This window comes from Anguilla anguilla, chromosome 2, assembly GCF_013347855.1.
Source record: "Anguilla anguilla isolate fAngAng1 chromosome 2, fAngAng1.pri, whole genome shotgun sequence".
In the NCBI taxonomy this organism is placed as follows: Eukaryota; Metazoa; Chordata; class Actinopteri; order Anguilliformes; family Anguillidae; genus Anguilla; species Anguilla anguilla.
Window position 1 is genome coordinate 23364877 of NC_049202.1, and position 12952 is coordinate 23377828.

Below are 12952 nucleotides of genomic sequence, written 5' to 3' on the forward strand. Positions count from 1 at the left end.
GCGTCTGTGTGTAACTGCGTAAGAGTGTGTGTGTGTGGATGTGTATATGATAATGAAAAAGCATCTGTGTGTAACTGCATAAGTGTGTGTATGTGCATGTATATATGATAATGAAAAAGCATCTGTGTGTAACTGCATAAGTGTGTGTGTGTGCATGTGTATATGATAATGAAAAAGCGTCTGTGTGTAACTGCATAAGAGTGTGTGTGTGTGCATGTGTATGTGATAATGAAAAAGCGTCTGTGTGTAACTGCGTAAGAGTGTGTGTGTGTGCATGTGTATGTGATAAGGAAAAAGCGTCTGTGTGTAACTGCATAAGAGTGTGTGTGTGTGCATGTGTATGTGATAAGGAAAAGGCATCTGTGCGTAACTGCATGAGTGTGTGTGTGTGCATACAGTATGTATATGATAACACACACAATGTATATGATAACACAGAGTGTGTGTGTGTGCATGTGTATGTGATAATGAAAAAGCGTCTGTGTGTAACTGCGTAAGAGTGTGTGTGTGTGCATGTGTATGTGATAAGGAAAAAGCGTCTGTGTGTAACTGCGTAAGAGTGTGTGTGTGTGCATGTGTATGTGATAAGGAAAAAGCGTCTGTGTGTAACTGCATAAGAGTGTGTGTGTGCATGTGTATATGATAATGAAAAAGCGTCTGTGTGTAACTGCATAAGAGTGTGTGTGTGTGCATGTGTATGTGATAATGAAAAAGCGTCTGTGTGTAACTGCGTAAGAGTGTGTGTGTGTGCATGTGTATGTGATAAGGAAAAAGCGTCTGTGTGTAACTGCATAAGAGTGTGTGTGTGTGCATGTGTATGTGATAAGGAAAAGGCATCTGTGCGTAACTGCATGAGTGTGTGTGTGTGCATACAGTATGTATATGATAACACACACAATGTATATGATAACACAGAGTGTGTGTGTGTGCATGTGTATGTGATAATGAAAAAGCGTCTGTGTGTAACTGCATAAGAGTGTGTGTGTGTGCATGTGTATGTGATAATGAAAAAGCGTCTGTGTGTAACTGCGTAAGAGTGTGTGTGTGTGCATGTGTATGTGATAAGGAAAAAGCGTCTGTGTGTAACTGCATAAGAGTGTGTGTGTGTGCATGTGTATGTGATAAGGAAAAGGCATCTGTGCGTAACTGCATGAGTGTGTGTGTGTGCATACAGTATGTATATGATAACACACACAATGTATATGATAACACAGAGTGTGTGTGTGTGCATGTGTATGTGATAATGAAAAAGCGTCTGTGTGTAACTGCGTAAGAGTGTGTGTGTGTGCATGTGTATGTGATAAGGAAAAAGCGTCTGTGTGTAACTGCATGAGTGTGTGTGTGTGTGCATACAGTATGTATATGATAATGAAAAAGCATTTGTGTGTGTGTGTGTGTGCATGTGTATGTGATAAGGAAAAAGCGTCTGTGCGTAACTGCATAAGAGTGTGTGTGTGTGGGTGTTCTGCAGGACGATTCTGAGGGAGAGCGGTCTGGCGCGGTACCTCCACTCTGCTGTGCTGATCAGCGGGGTCATGCTGGTCTTCGGGGGAAACACCCACAATGACACGTCGCTGAGCAACGGGGCCAAATGCTTTTCCTCTGACTTCTTCGCTTATGATATCGGTGTGTACAACTTCTCACACGAACCACCCTCACACTAATGCAACTCTCACGTTAATGCAAATCACGCTTAGTTACCAACTCTCAAGCTTTTGGGGTGAGACTCATGCTTTTAGACTCTGTCTAACACTCTCACAGTATACAAACATGTCTCACGCTAAATAAAAAAGACAATTAAAAACAAAGCCGCTCCCTGATTAAACAGATTATGTATCAGTTCACTGGACAAAATGAGATTGGTTCATAAACATTACGGAGAGACAGAGAGACTGTCGAATGCCCCCAGCCCACAGCTGCATTAATCTCACTCCAGCCAGCTGACCAAAGTTGGCAACCCTGCTAATGTGTCAAGATGTGTAACTCCTCTCAGAGTTAATGCTCAAAGATGAGTTACTTGTTTCACACTAATGTGTAAAGACGTGTTACCCCTCTTATACTAGTGGGTAAAGGTGAGTTGCCGCTCTTAAACTAATGTACAAACATGAGTTACCCCTCTTAAACTAATGGGTAAAGATGAGTTATCCCTCTGAAACTAATGTCTAAAGATGAGTTACCCCTCTCACAATAATGCTTAAAGATGAGCAGTCCTTCTTAATTTAAGGAACACCGTGTGTTCTAGAATTTGCACTATACTAAATATGCTAAGCTAATATCCTGAGTACTTTTACTTTGTGCATATGAAGTGGCACAAGCGGGGCTTGACATTAACACCTGCCCCCGCCAAATGCAGGTAGAATTTGGCACTCAGCAGTGGTGTGTAACTCTGTCACTTTTACCAGCCACTTTGGTGGGTGCCTTTTTTGCAGAATTATCAATTTAAAAAATGAATCATTGTAGTTCACTAAAGGCATCTGACATAATGAAGTGGATTTGAGGTGATAATACTAGTCCCATGAGCACTGAGTGCACACTGCATGCTCATCCCATTGTCCCATCCAGTTTGCTGTCTTGTGTCTTGCCTCCTCAGTTGAGCTTATATTTACACAATGCTCAATACCATCCAATATGGCCAGTTCTCCTCAGTTAGACTAAAGAAGTGTACTAAAATATTTTTGTTTACATTTCAAAATTGCGCATATTTCATCGCTGTTATTTAAAATTGTGGATACGTGTACTCTTCTTTCTCCGCACTGACACGTGGAGAATATTCATGGCAAAGATCTGCATTGTGCCGATTTTGTACCTTCATAGTCTCATAGTCAGAATATTATTCAGTCTGAAGCATTTGGTAAGTGTGGTCTCAGATTCATCTTAAAATTAGCCATAAAATGTATGGGCATACAATAAAATGTTAAATGTTGGCACCTAGTGTTCTTAATTAGTATCCTTAGGTGAGATATTCTGTACGTAACATTACTAAAGCCTTGATTTCATCATTAGCTAAAACAAGTAGGCTTTACTACTGTATCAGTGTTACGTCCCAAATCCACCCACAATTCAATAACAAGGACAACAAGAATTGAAACGCAACACAGTCTCTTGTGCCCAAAGCAGAACTAAGTGCAAAATAAATAAAAAAATATAAAGAAACATGCTTATTATAAAGACACCAGAACTAAACCCAAAACAAATGTACAAACAGGTGTAGGTGCTGGACAAAACAGGTATGGCCAAAGCAGGGCCTACAGAAGACTACTAACCATAGTCTACAACAAATAGTTATCTTGCTCCCGGTGAAAACAAGAAATGGCGAGTCTTCCTCAGGTTTCCTACTCTGACTTAAAACCTAACCAAAACGTGCACCTAAAAGAAAAAGAAAATTTACCATCCCACACCACACCACATAAAAAGACAAACATATAACCACCACACAAAGCCACAAATCTGTAACATTGTGCATGGTCCATCCACAAAACTGCTCCACAAAAGCTTCTCCCTTTCTTCAACTGCAGCAAGCTTATGTAGGGCCACAGACAGATGAAGCCAATCAAGTAATCAGCAGCTTGTTAAGCTAGGAAAGATCACGGGGGTTAGGTTAAATCACCAGCACGTAACAATCAGTGGTGAATAATCAGCATTATTTTGCTGTGCAGGCAGATCATGGTTCATTTACTGTACGTGGTCAGTAAATCTGGGCTTTATGAATCTCAAGTAGGTTTGCCAGTAACATTTCCAACTTCCTTAGCATCAGATACTTCCTGTGTGTAATATATACGAGCTCTGGGCTGCACAGTATCATATATTTGTCAGTCAGTGGTTTAACAACAGCTATTTGTCCCCTGAAATTAAACATGCATCTCCTGCATAGCTAACCTGTAAAAATGCTTGCAAAAAATCCCACTGCTAATGAACGAAAAACGAAATTATTTGCTAGCTAGCAATGTCTGTTAGCCACAGGCTAAATCTGCTGTGGTTAACATCTTCTGCATGAAAGCTGTCTCAACAAAAACACGCTTCCAATATACAAAAATGCCAAGTTACTCATGCGTACAAATCACTGTCTGTAAGTCATTAATTAAAGCTTGCTAAATCTAGGCTTGCCATTGAAAGTATTGATATCAAAAGAAGGCCAAGTTACAAACAATACAAACAATATTGGCTTTCTTTGTTTCTTCATCTTACCGTCTGAAAGAATGTGAAGAGAGGTCAAAAGGTACAGATGTTTTTCAGGGCTGAGAGTCTGTGGTCATTGAGGTTATTTCTGTAGGAAAAACCCTGAAGTGCCAAACTCTCGGTGCAGTATAGGTATGGGGCCTGCCCCTAACTTGGCAGATGGCGTACCTGCCCTCCTAATTTGCATGTACATAACGTCTCAGATGGAGTTTGATAGCTGTCTCATGCTGCTTTCGTGGATCCTTTATGCTTCTGCAATATGATTTTTCTTTTTAGTAGCAGTGCCTGTTTGAATTGTCTGTGTACCTGGAAGCGTACTCGCTCTAGAAATGTCATTGCTTTTATTGCGCATCCTTCTCAGCCACTTCCCTTGGATGGGATGAGGTTTTAGAAGCATCAGTCTGACAGGAGAGGCTTGGGCAGAAGCTGGGGGAGAGATGTATTGCATTTGTTGTGGGAGAGGAGGATTGTTTGAGGAACACCAGCTGCGTACCCCTGTGCACCACTGTGTTTGGGCGTGCGTGTTTACTTGCGGGGATCGGTGATTAAAAACTTGTGTATTTTTCACAGACGATTAAACGTAAGTGTTGCTGCTGTTTTCCCTCACTGTCTAAATTTTGCTGCCAAATCTAAATGTCACTAATTTAAAATGTGGATCTGCTTGCAAGAAACCAGTCCACCGCCCATCTTTAGTTCAGTATGTTCTTTATAATCTTCAAAGTGGTTGAAGCCCTCTAATACGAATATTATGTACAGTGAGCACCATAATTCATTGGACAGTGACACATTTTTGTTATTTTGGTTCTGTACTCTAGCACTTTGAGTTTGAAAGGATACAATGACAGTGAGGTTGAAGTGCAGACTGTCAGCTTTAATTTGAGAGTATTTTCATACATATCGGATGAACCGTTTAGAAATTATAGAACCTTTTGTACATAGTCCCCCCCATTTTCGGGCATAAAAAATATTGGAGTTTAACATAATGTAGAATAAAGTAATCATTTTTAATATTTGGTCGCATATTCTTTGCATGCAATGACTGCTTGAAGTCTGCGACGCATTGACATCACCAGACGCTGGGTATCTTCCCTGGTGATGCACTGCCAGGCCTGTACTGCAGCTATCTTCAGTTCGTGCTTGTTTCGGGGACTTTTTGCCTTCAGTCTCCTCTTCAGCATGTAAAATGCATGTTCAATTGGATTCAGATCCGGTGATTGTCTCAGTCAGTCAAGGATTTTCCATTTTAGACGTCAAAAACCCCTTCGTTGCTCTAGCAGTATGTTTCAGGTCGTCTCGTTGCATGATGAAGTGCCGTCCAATCCCTTGTGAAAAAATATCATGCTGAAGTATACTTAATTTAGTATACTGTATACATGTACTTCAACATACTTGAGTGTGCTTTTTTGACCCACCTTAATTTGTATTTAAGTTGTAATAAATACATTAAATTTGTGCTATATCACAATTTTAAGTACACTAAAGTATACTAAAGTATGTTAAATTGGAACAACTTATAGCATACTTAAGTACACTTCTGAGTGATAAACATGAGCATATTAAATTTGTGTTATTAACACACACTAAGTGTATTGCAAGTCACGTTTCAGAGTATTGTCAAGCGGCAATAAATATAAATTAAGTGTATTAAAAATGTGCTATTTGAATTTCTGAACTTATTATAAAAATATTATATTTGAAGTATTTTTATATTTGAAGTATATTAAAGTGTAATTGTACTTAAAGCATACTTGAGTGTGTACTTTTTACCCACTTTAATTTGTATTTAAGTTGCAATTAATACATTAAATTTGTGCTACATCACAATTGTAGTACATTAAAGGTATACTAAAGTATGTTAAATTGGTACAACTTCTATCATACTTAAGTATATAAAGAGTAGTAAACATGAGCATATTAAATTAGTGTCAATATAACAATGTAAGTGTCATCAGTAAGTATAAATTAAGTGTCTTAAAAATGTTCTACCTGAATGCTAAATATGTAAAAATAGTACTTTTCTTTTGTATTTTAATACATAAAAAGCAGCATTTCACTATACTTATATTGTCATAATTTTGCATTCATTGTAAGATTTAAGTATATTATGTGCATACCTTCAGTGAATTATAAACACATCTACAGATATACTTCCAACACCATACAATTTTATCATCAATGTAATAGAAAATTATTTAAAATATGTACAAAATAATACATAAATATGTCTGTAGTCATTTTAAAATACTATTACAGCACTTTAACATTTAAAGTGTTCCCATATTGACACTAAATGGTAATTAGAGCATACTTGTTTTACATGCGGCTGAAAGAAGACACTTGTCTGGATCTTTTTTCTTTTATTTCCAAACCTGCAGAACACAGCCTTAACATGTACTTCTGCGTTCCTAGGGACTACAGTTGAAAAAATAAATAAATAAACTGAATAAAGTAAAAGTAAAGTAAAGCGACAGAAGTCGCCATAGATGGGTATAAACTAAATAAAAACGTACGTACGCAGATCAGTGCGATCTAGAAAAAAAGGAAAACATTATATAAATAACGTAAATCAAATTTAAAGAGTGCTTGTTGTCTACGCAGCTTTCGTTGTTACATTTTCTTCTCAGAATGTTCCTGACATCCTGGGTGGAAGTGCCAAGTGTGCTAGGACACAGTCTATTAATACAGGAAAACAAGAATTGGAGTTTTAGTCTTAAAATACAATGAAATGTTTGACACATTGGTAGTGAACTCAGTTAAAACCTGAAGAGTGCACTCAGTAGAGTGCAGATCTCCGCCAAGCGTGTTAGCTTTGCTAATGCAACAATAGAGGCTACACAATCAATGCAACCAGACAAATACAATATTACAAATTTTTACCATGTGCCACTGAAAATCCCAAAAACGCTGATTCCGTGAAGTAACGCTAAAAGTGGTGATATGTTAGGTAATGTCATTCATATCAGCCACGATGTGTTAGACAGAGTTAACGTTGACGTTATAATCTGGCACTTTCGTTTCAAATCTGGACAGGAACAATCTGGACGGGAACAATTACAAAAGACCAGCGATGTAAAATATCAATTTCAGCGTGAAAATGGCGACAAAATAATTGCCACAGATTCAAACATTAACGTACCCCATTCGTTGGCGGATTATTTCGTTGGCATTTTAACGTTGAAATAGACATTTTACATCGCTGCTCTTTCATTCCAAACGGAAGCAGTTGTTGATGCGGCCCCTACCGGCCGGTTAGGAGGAGTGTGGCGTTAGCCGTCAGTGTATTTCAATTGACAATGATGGAAATGAATTAAAATAAAATATTTGTCGTGGACCGATTTGCAAAATATTTGTTTTTTTTAAATCGAGTGTCATGGAACGACTCAACAACGTTGCAACAAGCTCTCATCAACAAGCTGAATTTGGCTTAAAGCGATAGTTCACTTTCTGGCGTTTTTTTGCTGTAATTTCAGTGTGTTCGATTGAGTGAGACCATTTATACGTGCACAGACAGGTTTTTTATACTAATATCCTCGGCATCTGACATCCAATAACACGGGTTTCTTTAATGTAGTGGATGAGTCATAGCAGTGTAAAAGTCAGGATCCCAGAATCCCAGTCTGCAGGGATCATGCATTAATTGTTCCATAGTCACACTGCTACACCAGGCTCTGGCCTCTGTCAGAGTTTGTTGGGGGCCTAAATGCTTTTGAACTTAAATTAAATCTAAGTGGAATGTGCACTTATTTACTATGAATTGTGTGTGCTACTATTATTTGATAAGATTATGTGATGTAAATTTAACATGATATCTTTGTGCATTCAAAGTATAATAAATGTATTTAATTGAAAGCATTTTCATCCGTATGGCTGCTTTATAAATATCATCATACACAGCAAGTTCTGGCTCACAGGTGCCAACATAACAGTTAAAATCTGATTGCATGCAGGGAGGGAGCGCTGTGATAGTAGCCACATCCTGGAAAGACATTTTTCAGATTATTTTGATATACATTTGAGCATAATATATTTTAGTGTAGTTTAAGTATAAGCATGTCTACTATGTCTAAGTAAATGTTTTTTATTCATTAATTTGATCATTGCTTTGTATAAAGGAATAACAATTTATACAACCTGAAATGTAAGTATAATTTGACTCGTATATTAAAGTATATTAAAGTTCACATTAAATAACAAGTATACTTTGGATAGGTATACTGAAGTACAAATGAAAGGACATTAATATCAAGTATATTTTGGATAAGTATATTAAATTATAAAGTAAAATTCAAGAAATGCAAGTATACTTTGAATAAGTATACTGAAGTACAAATAAAAATCAAGTATATTTTGAGTAAGTATATTCAAGTATAAATGAAAAGACAAGAAATTCAAGTATACTTTTCATAAGTACACTAAATTGCCATTATTTGCAATTTAATATACTTTTTCAAAGTACACTGAAGTACAGCTTAAAATGAACTAATATTAAAGTGCAATTTTTGTAAGTATACTTAAATACACTTCTAATTAAGTGAAATTAAAGTACCCTTTAATAAGGCATACTAATAGTGTATTACAAAGGACTTGAAAATAAGTATACTTTTCATAGGTACACTAAATTACCACTATAAGTATTTTCAATATACTTTTTAAAAGTACACTGAAATACAGCTTAAATGAACTTACATTAAAGTGCACTTTTTATAAGTATACTGAAATACCACTTAAAGTATTGCAGAATTAGTATATTTATTTTTAGTACATTGAAGTTGAACTTAATGACATCTATTTTGAAGTACACTTTTTTAAAGTACATGTTAAATATACTTTAAATTAAGCACAAAAAGTAAAAGTATACTTGTAATAGCTTTTGTATACATAAATTATATTTATAATACACTTTATAATAGACTTTGACACATCTACACCTGCATCCAGGAGAGTATTTTTGATCTGTTGGGCTGTTGTCAGGGGGGTTTTCTTCACCATAGAGAGTATTCTCCGGTCATCCACTACAGTGGTTTTCCTCAGTCTGCCAGGTCTTTTGACATAATTGCGTTCACCATTTGTTTTTTTCTTGTTAATGATGAACCAAACTGTTGACTTGGGCATGCCCAGGGTTTTTGCAATGTCCCTGATTGATTGATTTTCATTTCTGAGCCATATGACGGCCAGCTTAATTTGCATCGACACTGCTGTCTTCCTCATGTTGTCACACCCCAACAACAATCTCCAAAGGCAATTGCAAAGCCTAGAATCAAGACTAGACATCTACAAATACCCTCAAATTAAAGCTGACAGTCTGCACCTCAAAATCATTTTCATTGTATCTTTTCAGACTCAAAGTGCTAGAGTACAGAACCAAAATAACAAAAAATGTGTCACTGTCCAATGAATTATGGTGCTCACTGTATAATATGAAAATGTTCATTTAATCTTACATTGAAAGGTGAAATGCTCTCCCCCTTCTCTCTCCATCTCTCCCTCGATTACAGTGCTCTCTGTACAACTCAGGGTCCCCACCCTCACTCCATCTTCTAATCTGTGCTGTTACTTTAATTTCTGCTAGTTGTGACTCTTAAGCTGTAGTGCCGTATTTCCCGGTGGTTCTGACTGTGAGCTGTAGTGCCATATTTCCCGGTGGTTCTGACTGTGAGCTATAGTGCTGTAGTTCCCGGTGGCTCTGACTGTGAGCTGTAGTGCTGTATTTCCCGGTGGTTCTGACTGTGAGCTGTAGTGCTGTATTTCCCGGTAGTTCTGACTGTGAGCTATAGTGCTGTATTTCCTGGTGGTTCTGACTGTGAGCTGTAGTGCTGTATTTTCCGGTAGTTCTGACTGTGGGCTGGAGTGCTGTATTTCCTGGTGGTTCTGACTGTGAGCTGTAGTGCTGTATTTCCCGGTGGTTCTGACTGTGAGCTGCAGTGCTGTATTTTCCGGTAGTTCTGACTGTGAGCTGTAGTGCTGTATTTCCTGGTGGTTCTGACTGTGAGCTGTAGTGCTGTTATTCCCGGTGGTTCTGACTGTGAGCTGTAGTGTTGTTATCCGCGGTGGTTCTGACTGTGAGCTGTTGTGCTGTATTTCATGGTGGTTCTGACTCTGAGCTGTAGTGCTGTATTTCCAATACGTGTGTCAGGATCAGCCGCTCTGATAACTCATTGGCACTCATGGAACCTCATATCCGGCCTTGTCATCCAGTTCCTCTTTATCACTGTGGCGGCTGTCATCACGGCTGCCTGATGTGTATCAAATTTCATTTGCTAGATACAAAAGATGGCCAGCATGCTACTCTGCCAACTAACTAAAACCCTGAAATTCATTCATTTGCTCAGCCAATAAATATAAATACAGACCACCCTGCTGGCAAATACACACTGTCCAACCAGTAAGTACACACAACCCTGCCATCAAGAAAAAAAAACCCTCTTGCCAAATGCCTCTCCGTCAACAAATGGACCTTACCCTGCCAGAAAACTCAGTGATAAATATCTCACTGACAACCGTCTTGCTGGCAAGTAATGGACTGTTGTTGATGGCAACACGCCATTCAGCCCACCTAGGTTGCAGGTTGGTGTTGCGTTCGTTTTGTTTATGCTGTGTATGTGTGTGGTTGTGGTTGTGTTGTATTTGTCTTGTGCTTATGTTGCGGTTGATCTCCTTCAGCCTGTGATGAGTGGAAGGTGTTGCCGAAGCCCAACCTTCACCGTGATGTCAACCGTTTTGGTCACTCTGCGGTCGTCAGTAACGGGTGAGAGAAGTAGAGATATTGTGTCATGTTTGCCATGTTTATTACACCCGTATACTCTGCTTGATCCATAATTTTTTATCATGAAAGTTATTTTTTTCTCTTACGATTCTATGTGCCAACTCCTATGTGCCTTTTGTATATCTAATTGCACTTTTATTTATTATTTTGTTTGTACTTGGTTATTCATGAATCATTATTCTGTATACACTGTTTGTATGTCTATTTTTTATTATTATCTTTTTAAAACAAGAACTTGTGACAAAGAATTCCAGTATATAATTATAAATGGTCAATAAACCTTGGCCTTGAACGGAGTGTTCTTCACCTGCCGGTTGGTCAAGTTATTAGGGGTCCAAGCAGCGAAACTGGTGGAACCCTATTGTATCTGTTAGATTATTATTATTAATTATTATTATTATTATTATTATTATTATTATATTATTATTCTCCGCTATAAGTGTCTGCGGCTCAGCAACCATAAGTCCTAGAGCAACCAAATTTGGTAGGTGGGTTCCTATGGCACCCCTCTACTCAGGCACTACAAATCACCTATTTCGGCCAGATGGTGGCGCTATAACAAAGGGTCATACTTAAAAGGTCATAACACACCACAGAACTTCATTGACCTATGCATCTGAATGTGCTCTACAACTTTGCTATTGGGACCACCTATGTCCGATATATTGTTTGCCTGCCATTTGGACTTTTTTATTAGTTGCGGCCCGGAAGTGCTGCAGCTCTAGATCTAAGTGTTAGGACATGCCGTCTAGGTGTTACAACAGAGTAAAGGTTACGGCAAGCAGCTAGGAGACATCCATGGCGACGCAAGTAATCCGACACCGTCGGGTCTAGTTTTCATCAGTGAGGGGAGGGTCTGAACTTCATAATGGACAATATTATCTTTCTGGCCATTCATAAAAATGTTCTTTCACCACTCAAAAATCATATTCCGTCATAGCAACAAGATAAACCCGACAGTAGCCCTAAGATATGCCAATAAAGCAGTGAAAATGCTGCTCACTGAATAACTAAATAAACGAGACAACGTTTTAAAAAATGATACCATGTCATTGTACAGTCAATATCTGGGACTAAATATTGAATAAATATACAACCTTACCATTAGTTTTATGCGTAGAGATGTCCCTTTTGAGACTGAGTGGTCATATATTGTCTTGGACAATCCGTTTGTGAAATATATGCGCATTTGTGATGCCTAGGTACCTTCCAAAATAGCTGTGGGTAATACCATACCTGTTGTTTACGGCGTTGTCGCCCCTTTTAGTACAGTTTGGCTTGGTTGACAATTAATTTTTTCAGTAGGTGAGTGTATAAGCTTTCTAACGATGTATAACATGTCTGATTTTGCTTTTGGAATAGCGTTTTATAGGTCAGTGTAACCAAAATTTTTCTCATCATCACATTCACTGAGGCATTCACTCTGTGGTAGCAGTAAAAGACGCTGCACCTAGCTAAACGTTGTGAACGATATTTTGTAATTTCTTGGGAAATATTATTATTATTGAGGACTTCTGGGCATAGCTAAGCCATATATTTGCTGATAGATCTATCTGACATTGTTTTCTGGAGCAAAACAGAAGCGGATAGCACTGTATCATTGATGTACTGTCTCTGTCTCCATCTACTGAACACAGATAAAATTTCATCATTGCTATGTAAGTACTACTGTGCAAAATATTTTGGTTATATACGTAATTTTTTAAATGGGGTGTCTTTACTTAGGTTAGTCGTATTATATAATGTGGATATTTCACAGTAATGTAAGCGTTTGTTAGTAGTGTAATAGTTTTTGTGTTGCATGCCACAGTGATGACGAGAGTGTTGGAACATTGCCAAAACGTGGTGGACGGTTGAGAATTGTTTTCATATCGTCCCATCCCCATACAAGAAAATATACGAGAGTAGACTACAGAGTAGAGAAATACATACAAAAGTGAATTATTACACATTTAGGTACTGTACAGCATTGTGTGACAATATTTTTGCATTATTTTGAAATCTAATATCAAT

General features: G+C 37.9%; 1 protein-coding gene across 3 annotated transcripts in view; it reads left to right on the plus strand.

Moving 5' to 3' along the window:
- Positions 1-12952, plus strand: part of atrnl1b (attractin-like 1b) — a 252548-nt gene that overhangs the window by 110511 nt on the left and 129085 nt on the right. For all 3 annotated transcript variants that reach the window (XM_035404118.1, XM_035404116.1, XM_035404117.1), the window contains exons 10-11: positions 1472-1626; positions 10837-10921. In XM_035404118.1, coding sequence (XP_035260009.1) covers positions 1472-1626; positions 10837-10921 — 240 coding nt within the window. The remainder of the gene's footprint in view (positions 1-1471; positions 1627-10836; positions 10922-12952) is intronic.